Genomic DNA, 13727 nt, shown 5'->3' on the forward strand with positions numbered 1-13727 from the left:
TCTGACAAGACAGTCCTTACGACTTTACATTTATTGTCAGAAAAACGGTTTGGATCTGTAATTTATGATAAAAAGAGCACAGTCAAATTTAGTCTTATTTGAGGTCTTTACCTGACTCACTGGTTAGTATCCTTCACATTTCTTATCAGTACAAAGAAAAAGCAATTTATAGCACAGCACCTTAACTATCTTAGAATTAAGATTTCTTTCTTTCTATAAGACGTTGATTTTTCTCTTTTAATCAAGAATTGGGCAGGAAGAGACAGATTTTATTCATATTTTTCTTCTTAACAAGGAGAGTTTTTTTTTCTGATTGCATAGTACAAAGGATCCTGGGACAAGCAGATCAGTTATAGAAAGTTTTCTGTAACGTAATCATATGTGAATATGGTAATCTGACTTTTAAATGGCAGTTTTAAAATTTTCAGATGTTTTTATTACGTTATTACTGATTCTTCTCTTAGAAAGATCGTTAAAGAATAGAAGGCACTTAAATCTTTATTAAATATATTTGTTGTCTTCCATAGAAGAGTGGCAGAAATGGACAAGCAAGTGGGTAACTTAACAAAACTTACTACATATTTAATTCTATATTATGGAATCCTGTGATATCTGAAATTCTCCCAGCAAATTTAGCTTAGTCAGCCATAAGATGTGGCAAAACTGCTAATTATTTCCCCATATACATTCTCATTCTCCTTTTTAGTAATATAAACTATTATCTCGGTATATGGTCATCCAGCTAGGGAATATATTCACCAGCCTTCCCCACTACCAGGTGTGACCACATAACTAAGTGCTGACTAACAGCATGTGAACAGAAGTAACCTGTACAAATTCTGGACCATCTCTTTCTTTCTCACCCCCTGACCCCCAACCACACTGGCAGGGAAATAGTAACAAAGAGAGCAGCCACTGTGATTCCAGAGACACAAACCACATTTTAAGGATTCTCAAGCTGCCTTACCAGCCCTGGTTACTCACCTCTGGACTGTTATGTGAGCAAGAAATAAACTTTTTAAATTTCTTTATTGATTAAGGTGTTACATATGTGTCCTTATTCCCCCATTCCCCCGCTCCAACCCGCTCATGTCCTCACCCACCCTGGTGTCTGTGTCCATTGGTTAGGCTTATATGCATGCATACAAGTTTTTTGGTTGATCTCTCCCCCTTATTCCCACCCTCCCCTACCTTTCCTTGGTTTGACAGTCTGATTGATGCTTCTCTGTCTCTGGATCTGTTTTTTGTTCATCAGTTTATGTTGTTCATTATATTCCACAAACGAGTTAGATCATGTGATATTTATCTTTCTCTGACTGACTTATTTCACTTAGCATAATGCTCTCCAGGTCCATCCATGCTATTGCAAATGGTAGCAATTCTTTCCTTTTTACAGCAGCGTAATATTCCATCGTGTAGATGTACCAAATTTCTATCTTATTTAGCCACAATATTTCTTGGTCTCTCCATAACAACAGCTTATCCTCTACAATAACTAATTCAGAGGCCAAGCCAACTCTATCACTGCCCTATGTAATAGTCTCTTCTCTTATTCTGTAAGTGTATTAGAGTTGTCTATGTCAGGGGCTATTGTGATTTAAACATTCCTCTATTTTGTAAGTCAGAAGATCTCTTAGTGCAGATACATATGAATGCTTACACAAAGAAAAGAGAATAACCAATATTAGACAGTGAACCCTTTAAGTGCATGCTCTAAATTTTATTTACTTTTGAATCCCAGGCATTTATTATGTGCCTGGCACATCCTAAATAGTTTGTAGGACAAATGAAAGAAATGTTAACAGCTTTATATTCTACCCTTTTTTTGGTAACAGATGTATAGATCACAAAATAAGAATTCATCCAAGAAAAGAGGAGACTATATTAGAGTCATAGCGAAAGGAAGAAAACAGTTTGAAAACCTGAAATGGGCTAGATTTAGCCAGGTTATTATACTGAATATGAAGTTTAGAGTCAGATAAGCCTAGTTTTAGTATAGATTCTGCCATTTAGGTTGAAAAACTAACTTTATTGAGTATCAGTTTCATCTGAAAATGGGCTGACAATGCTGACTTTGTAGGGCTAAGAGGATTTACACATAAATTTAAAGTATGTAACACTTTACTAGACACTTAGGAGGTTCTAAGACAAACAATTTAAAGGCATAGTGGCAGGACTGCCTAGGCATAACAATGGAAAATCTGGTATAGGAAAGAGAAAAACAGTTGTGGGGGGGATGTTTCTCTCTTTTCCGCGTCCATCTCCATCACGGAAAAGGAAATAGTCCAGTTGCTGAGTGGAGGAGCTGGGGATTAAGAAATTAAAGAAAGAAAGAGACCAAGAGGCAGAAATAGATTTATAAAGCTGGGAGCTAGGTGGGCGCCATTCTCTCTGATGGAGAGGCAGCAAGCACAGGAGCCACGCAGCAGGTTTATTTTTATATCCCAAAATACCAGGAAGTAACACCAAAACTTAGGATCAAAGGAGCTTATTTGCATTCTTAACTAGGCCCTAGCATTACTGGATTTACATATCTAGACCCGCCCCTGGACAAAGGTAAGTCAGAAACTGAATAACACCCACCACCTTCTTGGGGGGGGGGGGGGGTGTGTGTGTGTAACCGGGGACACGGACTCTGCCAGTGCCTGGGGCTCAGCTGACAATTTAAAGAATGTCCATGTGCCTTCCCAGGAGGCCCTCTACAACAGTATTTAGGGGTCAGGGAATGTAAATATACTTGATGATCAATAGTAGTATGAGGGATCATCCTTTAAAACTTAAGTGAGGTAATTTAGGATACATAAAAAGGCAACTTATAAAACTCTTCACTCCTTTGAAATGGTACAAGTGAGAAAAAAATGGATATGTAAGTTCAGGTCTGACATTAATTTAATATGCCTTCCAAATGGAAATGAGATATATGAGTCTAGAGCTCAGAGGGCAGGTCTGAAATAAGGAGATAAAATTTAGGAGTCATTCTTATAGGTATCTGAAGCCACAGGAAAAGATGCGATAGCTTATATGAGACTATAAAGTAAAAAGCACATAATATTTGTGCTTGAAAAACTCTAATATTTAGTGGCCTGGCCATAGAGAAACCTAACAAAAGAGACTGAGGAAGTGGGGCTAAAGAGGCTATGAGAAAAATCAAACATGGTGCTAGAATGTGAAAGAAAATAGTGTTTAAGGGAAGAGGTAGTATAAGAGATACAGTCAGTTATGAAATGAAGTGAGGAAGCTCAATATGTATGAACGTGAAAGACTATCAATTTTAGGCAAATCCTATATAATAAAGAGGTAATATGCACAAGATGGCCGCCCCCATGTGGTCACAAGATGGCCAGCAGGGGAGGGCAGTTGGGGGCAACCAGGCCTTCAGGGGAGGGCAGTTGGGGGCAACCAGGCCTGCAGGGAAGGGCAGTTGGGGGCGACCAGACCTGCAGGGAAGGGCAGTTGGGGGCAACCAGGCCTTCAGGGGAGGGCAGTTGGGGGCAACCAGGCCTGCAGGGAAGGGCAGTTGGGGGCGACCAGGCCTTCATGGGAGGGCAGTTGGGGGGGGGGGGGGACCAGGCCGGTAGGGGAGGGCGGTTGCGGGGGGACCAGGCCGGCAGGGGAGGGCAGCTGGGGGCGATTGGGCCAGCAGGAGAGCAGTTAGGCATCGATCAGGCTGGCAGGGGCGTGGTTAGGGGGTGATCAGGCTGGCAGCAGAAGCGGTGAGGGGCAATCAGGCAGGCAGGTGACCGGCTGGCAGCCAGCAGTTCCGGATTTTGAAAGGTCCGATCCCATGGTCCGGCAGTCGGACATCCCCTGAGGGATCCCAGATTGGAGGGGGTGCAGGCTGGGCTGAGGGATACCCCCCCCACACACACCCAGTGCACGAATTTTGTGCACCGGGCCTCTAGTCAATTATAAAAATGAAATCTGTGGTCAAGCAGATTTTTTCAAATCCAAGTTCTACTAGCTTTACTAATTAGTTATGTAGTTATGTGCTTGTGGTCAAGTAATTTCACCTTTCTGCATTTCATTTTCATCATCTTAAAAATGGAAATATTTCCTTATAAGATTTGTGTGATGATTGTAAAGCACTCTGACAAACATAGGCCTCACTAAATCTTAGTGATGATGACAATGAAAAGTATTTAAAAAAACTTGAAACCTTTTTCAGATTAGCATGATTCTATTTTTGATAAAACATGATTCACATATTCTAGGAGGATATATATCAAATTACTAACAATGGTTAACTCTGGGGAGTGAGAAAGAGGACCATCACTTTATATTCTGTATTTCTTGAATTATTTGCATTTTTATCAATAAGCATGTGCTGTTTTTGTAATTGTGGCCAACAATATTTTAAAAATCACTTACCTGCCTTGTCTTTGTCTCCCTTATTAATTTGAAATACTCAAATGCATCTGCTTGACAGAATGTTATTAAATGGATGTAGCACACTGACTTCTCAAAGAGGGGCCTCACAGTCTTAGATTGCAGTGAACTAGAAGAAACACTGTGACAAGAACTGGCTTGGCATGTGAACAGCTAAATGGTAAAAGCCTGGGGAGTCTGTTCAAACTGATGAATGACAGATGGATAGCAATAAAACAGCTAGTCAGAAAACCTAGATTATACCAATTATATATTTTTTTGTAATAGATTTTTTTAAATGTTGTGGTAAAATATATACAACATAAAATTTGCCATTGTAACCAGTTCTAAGTGTACAGTTCTGTGGCATTAAGTATACCCACATTGTTGTGCAACGATCACCACTATCCAGCTCCATAACTTTTTCATCTTCCCCAAATGAAATTCTGTACCTGTTAAACACTAACTCTCCATTCTCCTCCCCTAGCCTCTAGAAACCACCCTATTTTCTGTCTCTATGAATTAGACTACTCTAAGTATCTCATAAAAGTAGAATCATCTTTTGTTATGAGTCTTGTTTCACTTAACATAATATCTTAAAGGTTCATCTATGTTGTACCATGTGTCAGATTTACTTCCTTTTAAAGGTCGGATAATATTTCATTGTATGTATATAGAGCATTTTGTTCATCCAAACATTCTGTTAAGATGGTATTACCTTGACTGATTTTGTATGTTAAACCATCCTTGCATTACAGGAATAAATCTGATTTGGTCAAGGTGTGTAATGCTTGTAATATATGCTGCTGAATTAGGTTTGCTAGTATTTTGTTGAGGATTTTTACATCAACATCTGTAAAGGATATTAGTTTAGTTCTCTTGTACTGTTTTTATCTGGCTTTGGTATCAGGGTAATGCTGGCTCAAAGAATGAGTTAGGAAGTGTTCTATCCTAATCAAATTTTTTTTGGAGAATTTGAAAAGGATTGGTATTAATTCTTATTTAAAGGTTTGGTAGAATTCATCAGTGAAGCATCTGGGTCCTGGACTTTCTTTGTTGGGAACTTTTTGATTACTGTTTCAATCTCTTAGATTTTTTATTTTTCATGATTTCGTCTTGGCAGCTTGAGTGTTTTTAGCCATTTGATCAAAATTATCCAATTTGCTGGTATGCAACTTTTCCAAGGTTGTCCTGTTGCTTCTCTTCTTCTCTTTCTCCTTGGTACCTCTTTCTCCTATAACTTCAAGTATCATCTCTATAAAGACAACTTCCAAAGTTGTATTTCCAACTGGTACCTTATTCCAGAAATCCATATTTCAAATGCCTGCTGATCATCTTCCCCTAGATCTTGATCCAACATGTGAACTCAAAATATCCAAGCCAAATAAAGTAATAATTTCCTTTACTAAAATCAGCATTCTCTACTTCTGTGGCTGCATCAATCTTCTATTCATCCATGCTAAAAATCTTGGAAGTGCTCAAAATGGTATTTAAAACTTAGGTCTGACTTCAGAGCCTTTGCTCTTATCTTCATACTAGAGGCCCAATGCATGAAATTCATGCAAGAGTAGGCCTTCATCCCCTGGCTGCCGGCACCGGCTTCCCTCTGGCACCTGGACCCGGGCTTCCCTCCAGCTGCCAGCAGGCACCCGGGATCTGGGCTTCCCTCTGGCTGCCAGCAGGCACCCGGGACCCAGGCTTCCCTCACAGCCCTGGCTTCACCCAGAAGGTCGTCCAGTCTAATTAACATATTACGCTTTTATTATTATAGACTAGAGGCCCGATGCACAAAGATTTGTGCAAGAATGGGCCTTCCTTCCCCTGGCTGCCGGCACGGCCTTCGCTCCGGCCGGAGCCGCCTTTTTGCTCCGGCCTGGAGCTGCCTTTCCGCCTTCCCACACTGCCCAGAGGCCCCAAGTGGCTGGGACAGTGCGGAACGCCTGTGTCATCGCCATGGCAACAATGCAAGCTTCCCGCCCTGCCCCCTGCCGCTCGGTGCCTGCATATGCAAATTAACCTGCCATCTTTGTTGGGTTAATTTGCATACTCACTACTGATTGGCTGGTGGGCATCGCAAAGGTACGGTCATTTGCATCTTACTCTTTTTATTAGTGTAGATAGAAGTTTGAGAACTTGTTACTAAGGATTATAAGTGAGAAATAACTAGCTTGTTTACTTTAAAGTTCAATGTTATTTCTGGGAGTAGATACATGAGAAGAAGTTAGTGATTTACATTTGGTACTTTTGATTCTGTAAATTCAAAAACAATAAATGTTTCATAAAATAAAATCCCAAGAAATGTCAAAAGGAAGTATAAGTGTCTTCACACAAACATATTTTAGAAAAAGTTAAAAATAAATGAGATTTAAAGTATAAAACCCAATGTCAGAACTCTTATTACTTTGTATTACAGGCATACTTTGTTTTATAGCACTTTGCTTTATTGTGATTCATAGATATTTCCTTTTCATCAGCATTGAGCCAAGATCCACTACCAGCGAAAAGATCTGACTTACAGAAGGCTCAGATGAATTTACTGAATAAATCTGATGTGTAACACTGTGCAAGTTTAAGGTGTATAGCATGTTATTTTGATACCTGTATATATTATAATAAACATTGTAGTGTTATCACATTACATAATTATAGTAAAATGTTATTGTCTATATTCATTTTATTGTTCATTAGATCTCTGTCTTATTTATTACTTGTTTGTACCCTTATTTACCACATGTTTGTAACCTTAAACACCATCAATCTTATTTCCCTCCCCTCACGCCATCCCTTGGTTACCACCATTTAACTGTTTTTTATAAGTTTGACTTTTTTAGATTTTACATATAAGTGATACATGATAACCCTTGTAATTTCTGGCCACCACCACCTCCTACCTGCAAACTTATTTTCATTTACAGTTATTTCTTTCCCTTTTGTTCCCTCCAGTTCTCAGAGGAATAGATGTTTCTCCTCTTGTTCACAGTAAATTCCTTAACCTATTCCTGACCAATGGGTTGACCTCATTTCCTTCCTCTTACCTTTTGGTCCTTCAACTATTTCCTTACTCTAAACACTCTAATTAAGAAGTGTTATCCACATTCAAGGCTATAATAAGACCTGTTATTCTATTTTATTTTTATTTATTTTTTATATTTTTATTGATTTCAGAGAGGAAGGGAGAGGGAGAGAGAGATAGAATCTTCAATGATGAGAGAGAATCATTGATCGGCTGCCTCCTGCACGCCCCCTGCTGAGGATCGAACCTGCAACCCAGGCATATGCCCATGATCAGAATTGAACCCCCGGCCCTTCAGTCCGCAGGTCGACACCCTATCCACTGAGCCAAGCCGGCTAGGGCAAACCTGTTATTCTGTAATCTGCATCTGCAATCTCCAATTCAGAACTCTACATCCATATTTGCAAACATCCATTAAACACTCCACCTGCATGCCCCATAGGTAACTAAACCTAATGACTAAAACAGAATTACACATCTTATTTCTCTATCTCCAAATTTGCACCTTCTCTCATTCTTGGTTTCAGTTATCAGCACCACCATTAACCCAGTTTCTATTCCAGATATTTGGTTATCATTCTAGAATCCAGGCTGTCACCCTAGAAGTAGCCTGCATTCAGGTGTCACCTGCTTTCCATTCTATCGCCTACATAAATCTTAGATATCTTAGATTTCCTAATACTTTAATTCCTTATTTTGATTGCTTGAAATGGATGTCACTCATTTTTTTCTTTTAAAAACAGAATTATAACATAATTATACATTAAAAGTACATAATGTTCAACTTGATGGTTGCCACTTACTTTTAAATTCCTGGCTCTTAGAACATTGCTTAGCATTGATATGTTTGTTGAGCTGAATTCCATATTGTTCTCTATCCTATCTTCTATCCCACAATTTTTGTATAACTATATACTAGACTTTTCTAAAGCGTATATTAATCCTTCAATAAATTCTGACTGAATAAGAATAAAGTACAAACTACTTAGACATATATTAATATGACTGGGCCCTAGTATACCTTCACAGCTTCTTTTAGGAATCATAGGATCACCCTATAGTACACTGTGTATAGAGGTAATTTTACAAAGCTGAAACTTCTGTTAAGTCCTTAAATATTTTCACTGAGATAGTCTATTTTTCTGTTAAGAGTTAAAGATGGAAGACTATTATAAATTAATAACAAATTAGTTCTAGGATATTTTAAAATTTGTACTGTCTTCCTGCTTGCCAAATAACAATGTAAAAAAAAAAAAAAAAAAAAACATGCCTAGCCAGCATGGCTCAGTGGTTGAGCATTGACCTATGAACAATGAAGTCATGGTTCCATTCTCGGTCAGGGAACATGCCTGGGTTGCTGGCTCAATCCCCAGTGTGGGGGATGCAGGAGGCAGCCAATCAATGATTCTCTGTCATCACTGATGTTTCTCTCTCTCCCTCTCCTTTGCTCTCTGAAATCAATAAAAATATATAAAAACAAAACACAAAACTATGAGTGATACTTCTTTCAGTTTATCATTTTATGGAAAAACTATGAAACTAATACTAAATATTGAATGTCAACTGTAATTGAAAAAATATTTATGAAAGACCATTTGTAATATTTTCTTTATACAATTACCTTTAAATGAACTCTTCCCACAGGTCACATAAAAATCTCAGATTATATCCATTAATATAGCCCCATGTTTCAGTAATTATAGTTAAGACAGTTTCTAACAATATAATATTTTTTCAGTAGCAAAAGACTCTCAAATTCCATTTACCAGGATAAATAACTTTGAAAACCAAAACCATATACCTTTTGCTGTAGTTCTTTTACTGCAGAATCTCTATCCATGCATGCCTGTCGGAAGGCTTCATAAGCTTTATTGAGTTGCTCACCAATGTTTTTATCCATTCCTCTCTGTCCTGTAGCATCACTATAAAGGATGGAGTAAATGACAGGTCTGGAAAATAACCAGAACAATTTATCGCTATTAAGTTAGCTAAATCTCATTTAAAAAATGCGTCTTTAAAGACAGTTCTATATGGTTTACAATGAACATTATAGCATCAAGTACTATAAAGGTTTATAAAGGCATAAAAGTTTCATCTTAAATTCTAATAAGAAATACTGTGAAACCTTAACTTCTACATTTTTAAAAATATTCTTTACTAATGTTTAAGAAGCAAACGTGGTTCCAGTTGATAAAGATGCGACTTTGAAAATAGTGAAGTGCAACCTAAAAATGGAGAAATATAAAAGGCCATGGTGTTATTAATACTTTATAGAAATGTACAACAGAATTAACAACATGGGAAGAGATTTCTTTTTACTAAATGGACAGTTACTCCCACTCACAAGGTGACTTCTTGCTACACTGAAATTAGAGCAAAATTAAATACACAATAAATGTTTGTGGATGAAGTTCACACTGTTGTTATCACAGAGCAATTAAGATGTGTGAAAATGCTCTTATTTTAGCACAAAATCTAGGGAGAGCTGCTGTTGGATTGTGTATTTAAAAAGAAAAATCACGTTCCTTCAAGTACTGCCCCCACTCCATATTAGTTTTCCAACCTCCCTGCTCCTCCTGAACTACAGGTGATTTACTCAGTGGAAGTACAGTAATTTGGTTTTTTCATCTCAATTTACATAACATCTCTAACCACATTCCTTAGCTCTGAGCAGAGAGCCATCCAATAACTGATTCCTCCTGTCCAGCTGTAAAAACCATACCACAGGACCTTTCTTTTAACCCGCTGAAGGCCACAGAGTAGACAAAGTTCTCTATCAGTTACAGGAGGTATTGGGAGTACCAAATTATTTAGCTTCTTCTTTTTTTAATTTAAGCTCTTTATTGTTTAAAGTATTACATGTCTCCTTTGACCTCTAGGCCGCTCCCACCCCCCAGCACATGCCCTCACCTCCCTACTGTGTCCATTGGTTACATACAAGTCCTTCGGTTGATCTCTTACCCCCACCCCGCCAGGCCTTCCCTCTGAGGTTTGATGGTCTGTTCGATGCTTCTATGTCTCTGGATCTATTTTTGTTCATCAGTTTATGTTGAGTGAGAGTATGTGATGTTTATTTTTCTCCGACTGGCTTATTTTGCTTAGCATAATGCTCTCCCGGTCCATTCATGCTGTTGCAAATAGTAAGAGTTCTTTCTTTTTTACAGCAGTGTAGTATTCCATTGTGTAGATATACCATTGTTTTTTAATCCACTCATCTGCTGATGGGCACTTAGGCTGTTTTCAAATCTTAGCTATTGTAAATTTTGTTATTAATACTTTATAGAAATGCACAACATAGGGGTGCATATATTCTTTCTGATTGGTGTTTCTGATTTCTTGGAATATATTCCTGGAAGTGGGATTACTGGGTCAAATGGGAGTTCCATTTTTAATTTTTTGAGGAAACTCCATACTGTTTTTCACAGTGGCTGCACCAGTCTGCATTCCCACCAGTAGTGCACGAGGGTTCCTTTTTCTCTGCATCCTTGACAGCACTTGTCATTTGTTGATTTGTTGATGATAGCTATCCCGACAGGTGTGAGCGGTACCTCATTGTTGTTTTGATTTGCATATCTTGGATGATTAGTGACTTTGAGCATGTTTTCATATGTCTCTTGGCCTTCTGTATGTCCACTTTTGAAAAGTATCTATTTAGGTCTTTTGCCCATTTTTAGCTTCTTTAAAATTGGAAATTCTTAACAATATCAGTTTCTAATCTTTCATAATGTCTTTCATTTTATCTTTAGGTATAATTCCTTTAATTTAGTATTTTACATTAAGGTATAATTCATATAATATAAAATGCACCATTGTAAAGTATACTTTTTTGTTTTTTAGTGTATTCCCTATGTTGTGCAATCATCACCATTATGATTCCAGAACATTTTTGTCACCACATAAAGAAGCACTGTACCTATTAGAAGTCCCAATTCCTCCCTCCCTCCATCCCTGGCAACCACGGATCAGCTTTTTAATGCTATCCATTTGACTATTTTGGACATTTCATATAAATGGAATCATACAATATATGGTCTTTGTGTCTGGCATTTTTCACATGGCATAAAATTTCCAAGGTTTATCCATGCTTTAGCAAGTAATAGTTCTTCATTGCTTTTTATGCCTGAATAATATTCCACTGCAGATATACACATTTTGCTTAGTCATTCTTCAATTAATGGGCATTTAAGTTGTTTCCACTTTTTGGTTATCCTATCTAATAAAAGAGTAATATGCAAATTGACCATCACCCCAACACACAAGATGGCTGCCCCCATGTGGTCAAAGATGGCTGCCCCATATGGACACAAGATGGCTGCCACAAGATGGCCAGCAGGGGAGGGCAGTTGAGAGGGACCAGGCCTGCAAGGGAGGGCAGTTGTGGGCGATCAGGCCAGCGGGGGAGGGCAGTTGGGAGGGACCAGGCCTGCAGGGGAGGGCAGTTAGGGGTGACCAGGCCTGCTGGGGAGGGCAGTTAGGGGCAAACAGGCTGGCAGGGGAGCAGTTAGGCATCAATCAGGCTGGCAGGGGAGTGGTTAGGTGGTGATCAGGCTGGCAGGAAGAAGCGGTTAGGAGCAATCAGGAAGGCAGGCAGGCGAGCAGTTGGGAGCCAGCAGTCCTGGATTGTGAGAGGGATGACCAACTGCCCGTTTAGGCCCGATCCTACCGGGATCGGGCCTAAACGGGCAGTCGGACATCCCTTGAGGGGTCCCAGATTGGACAGGGTGCAGGCTGGGCTGAGGACACACACCTCCCTGCCCTCCCCCCACTCCCCCGTGCACAAATTTCGTGCACCGGGCCTCTAGTTTTGAATAAAGCTACTATTTGTGTACACATATTTGTGTGAACATGTTTTCAATTCTCTTGGATATATACCAAGGTGAAGAACTGCTGGGTCAGATGGAAATTCTGTTTAACTTTTCAAGGAACTGCCAAAACTGTTTCCAAAGAAGCTGTATCATTTTATATTTCCGCTAGCAAAGTACAACAGTTTCAATTTCTTTACATCTTCACCAACCTTTATTGTCCATTTAAAAATGATATGCATCCTAGTGGGTGTTAAGTGGTACCTCACCATAGCTTTGATTTGCATTTCCTTAAAGATGTTAAGCATTTTTCCACTGTCTATTGGTCATTTGTATATCTTCTTTGGAGAAACGTCTAATGAAGTCCTTTGTCCACTTTTTAACTGGGTTGTCTTTCTAATGCTGACTTGTACTAGTTGTACCAGTTAATAATGCAGATTTTGTAATCAAAGAAAACACGATAATTTCAAGAGAAACATCAAAAGTGCTTTATTCAAAGTAATGTCCATTGCTTGCTATACATTTCTCCCATCTTTCAGGTTATTTGTGGATACCGTCCCAATAGAACTTTTCTTGTTTTGAGGCAGACCATTCAGAGAGCCAATTTTCCACTTCTTCGTACGTTTTGAAGTGCTGCTCAGAAAGTGTGTGTGCCATGGATCGGAACAAGTGGTAATCTGAAGGAGCAAGTTCTGGTGAATACAACGGGCGGGTTAATACTTCCCAGGCAAGATCTTTTAACATGTCTTTAACTGGTTTTGAAGTGTGTGATGGTGCGTTATCATGAAGCAAAATTACTTTGCCGTGTCTTCTGGCCCATTCTGGTCATTTTACGATCAAAGAGTGGTTCAAATTGATTATTTGTTGTTGGTAGCAATCAGTATTAACGGTTTCACCTGGTTTTAGAAGCTCATAATACACCACACCTTCCTGATCCCACCAAACGCAGAGCATTGTCTTCTTTCCAAAGCAATTTGGCCTTGCAGTCGATATTAATGGTTGACCTGGATCAACTCATGATTTTGTGCGTTTGGATTCTCAAAATAAATCCACTTTTCATCACCAGTCACAATTCAATGCAAAAAAGACTTTGTTTCGTGCTGTTGAAGCAACATTTTACTGATGACTTTTCGGTTTCCATTTGTCTTTTGTTCAGTTGATGTGGCACCCATTTTCCTTCCTTTAAAATCTTTGCCATTGCTTGTAAACAATTGGAAATTGTTTGCTGAGCGTTTAATCTTTTTGCAAGTTGTTTTTGAGTTTGACATGCATCTTCATCCAATAATGCTTGTAATGGTTGGTCTTCAAACTTTTTCGGTTGACCTGGATGTTCTTTGTCTTTCACATCAAAATCATCACTTTTAAAGTTTAAACCAGTGTTCACAGGTATCTTGAGATGGAGCATGTTCACCATAAGCTTCCTGAAGTATTCAGCAGCACTTTTCTTCAAAATAAAGTAATGAATTAAAAATTCCCGCAAATGTTCTTTTTTTGGCACGAAATTCGACATTTTTAAGCGTAAAAATATCTATGATGTTAACATCTTC

General features: G+C 38.7%; 1 protein-coding gene across 6 annotated transcripts in view; it reads right to left on the reverse strand.

Annotated features, from left to right (window-relative positions):
• Positions 1–13727, reverse strand: part of TANK (TRAF family member associated NFKB activator) — a 97572-nt gene that overhangs the window by 47189 nt on the left and 36656 nt on the right. For 5 of the 6 annotated variants that reach the window (XR_013814106.1, XM_079782687.1, XM_079782686.1 and 2 more), the window contains exon 2: positions 9180–9327. The exons of the other annotated variant lie outside the window; for it this stretch is intronic. Coding sequence is in view for 4 of the 5 variants with exons in the window: in XM_079782687.1 (XP_079638813.1) it covers positions 9180–9278 (99 nt within the window). In the remaining variant the exon portion in view is untranslated. The remainder of the gene's footprint in view (positions 1–9179; positions 9328–13727) is intronic. 6 annotated transcript variants of the gene reach the window in all.

Source organism: Cnephaeus nilssonii (assembly GCF_951640355.1).
Source record: "Cnephaeus nilssonii genome assembly, chromosome: 10".
NCBI classification, from domain to species: Eukaryota; Metazoa; Chordata; class Mammalia; order Chiroptera; family Vespertilionidae; genus Cnephaeus; species Cnephaeus nilssonii.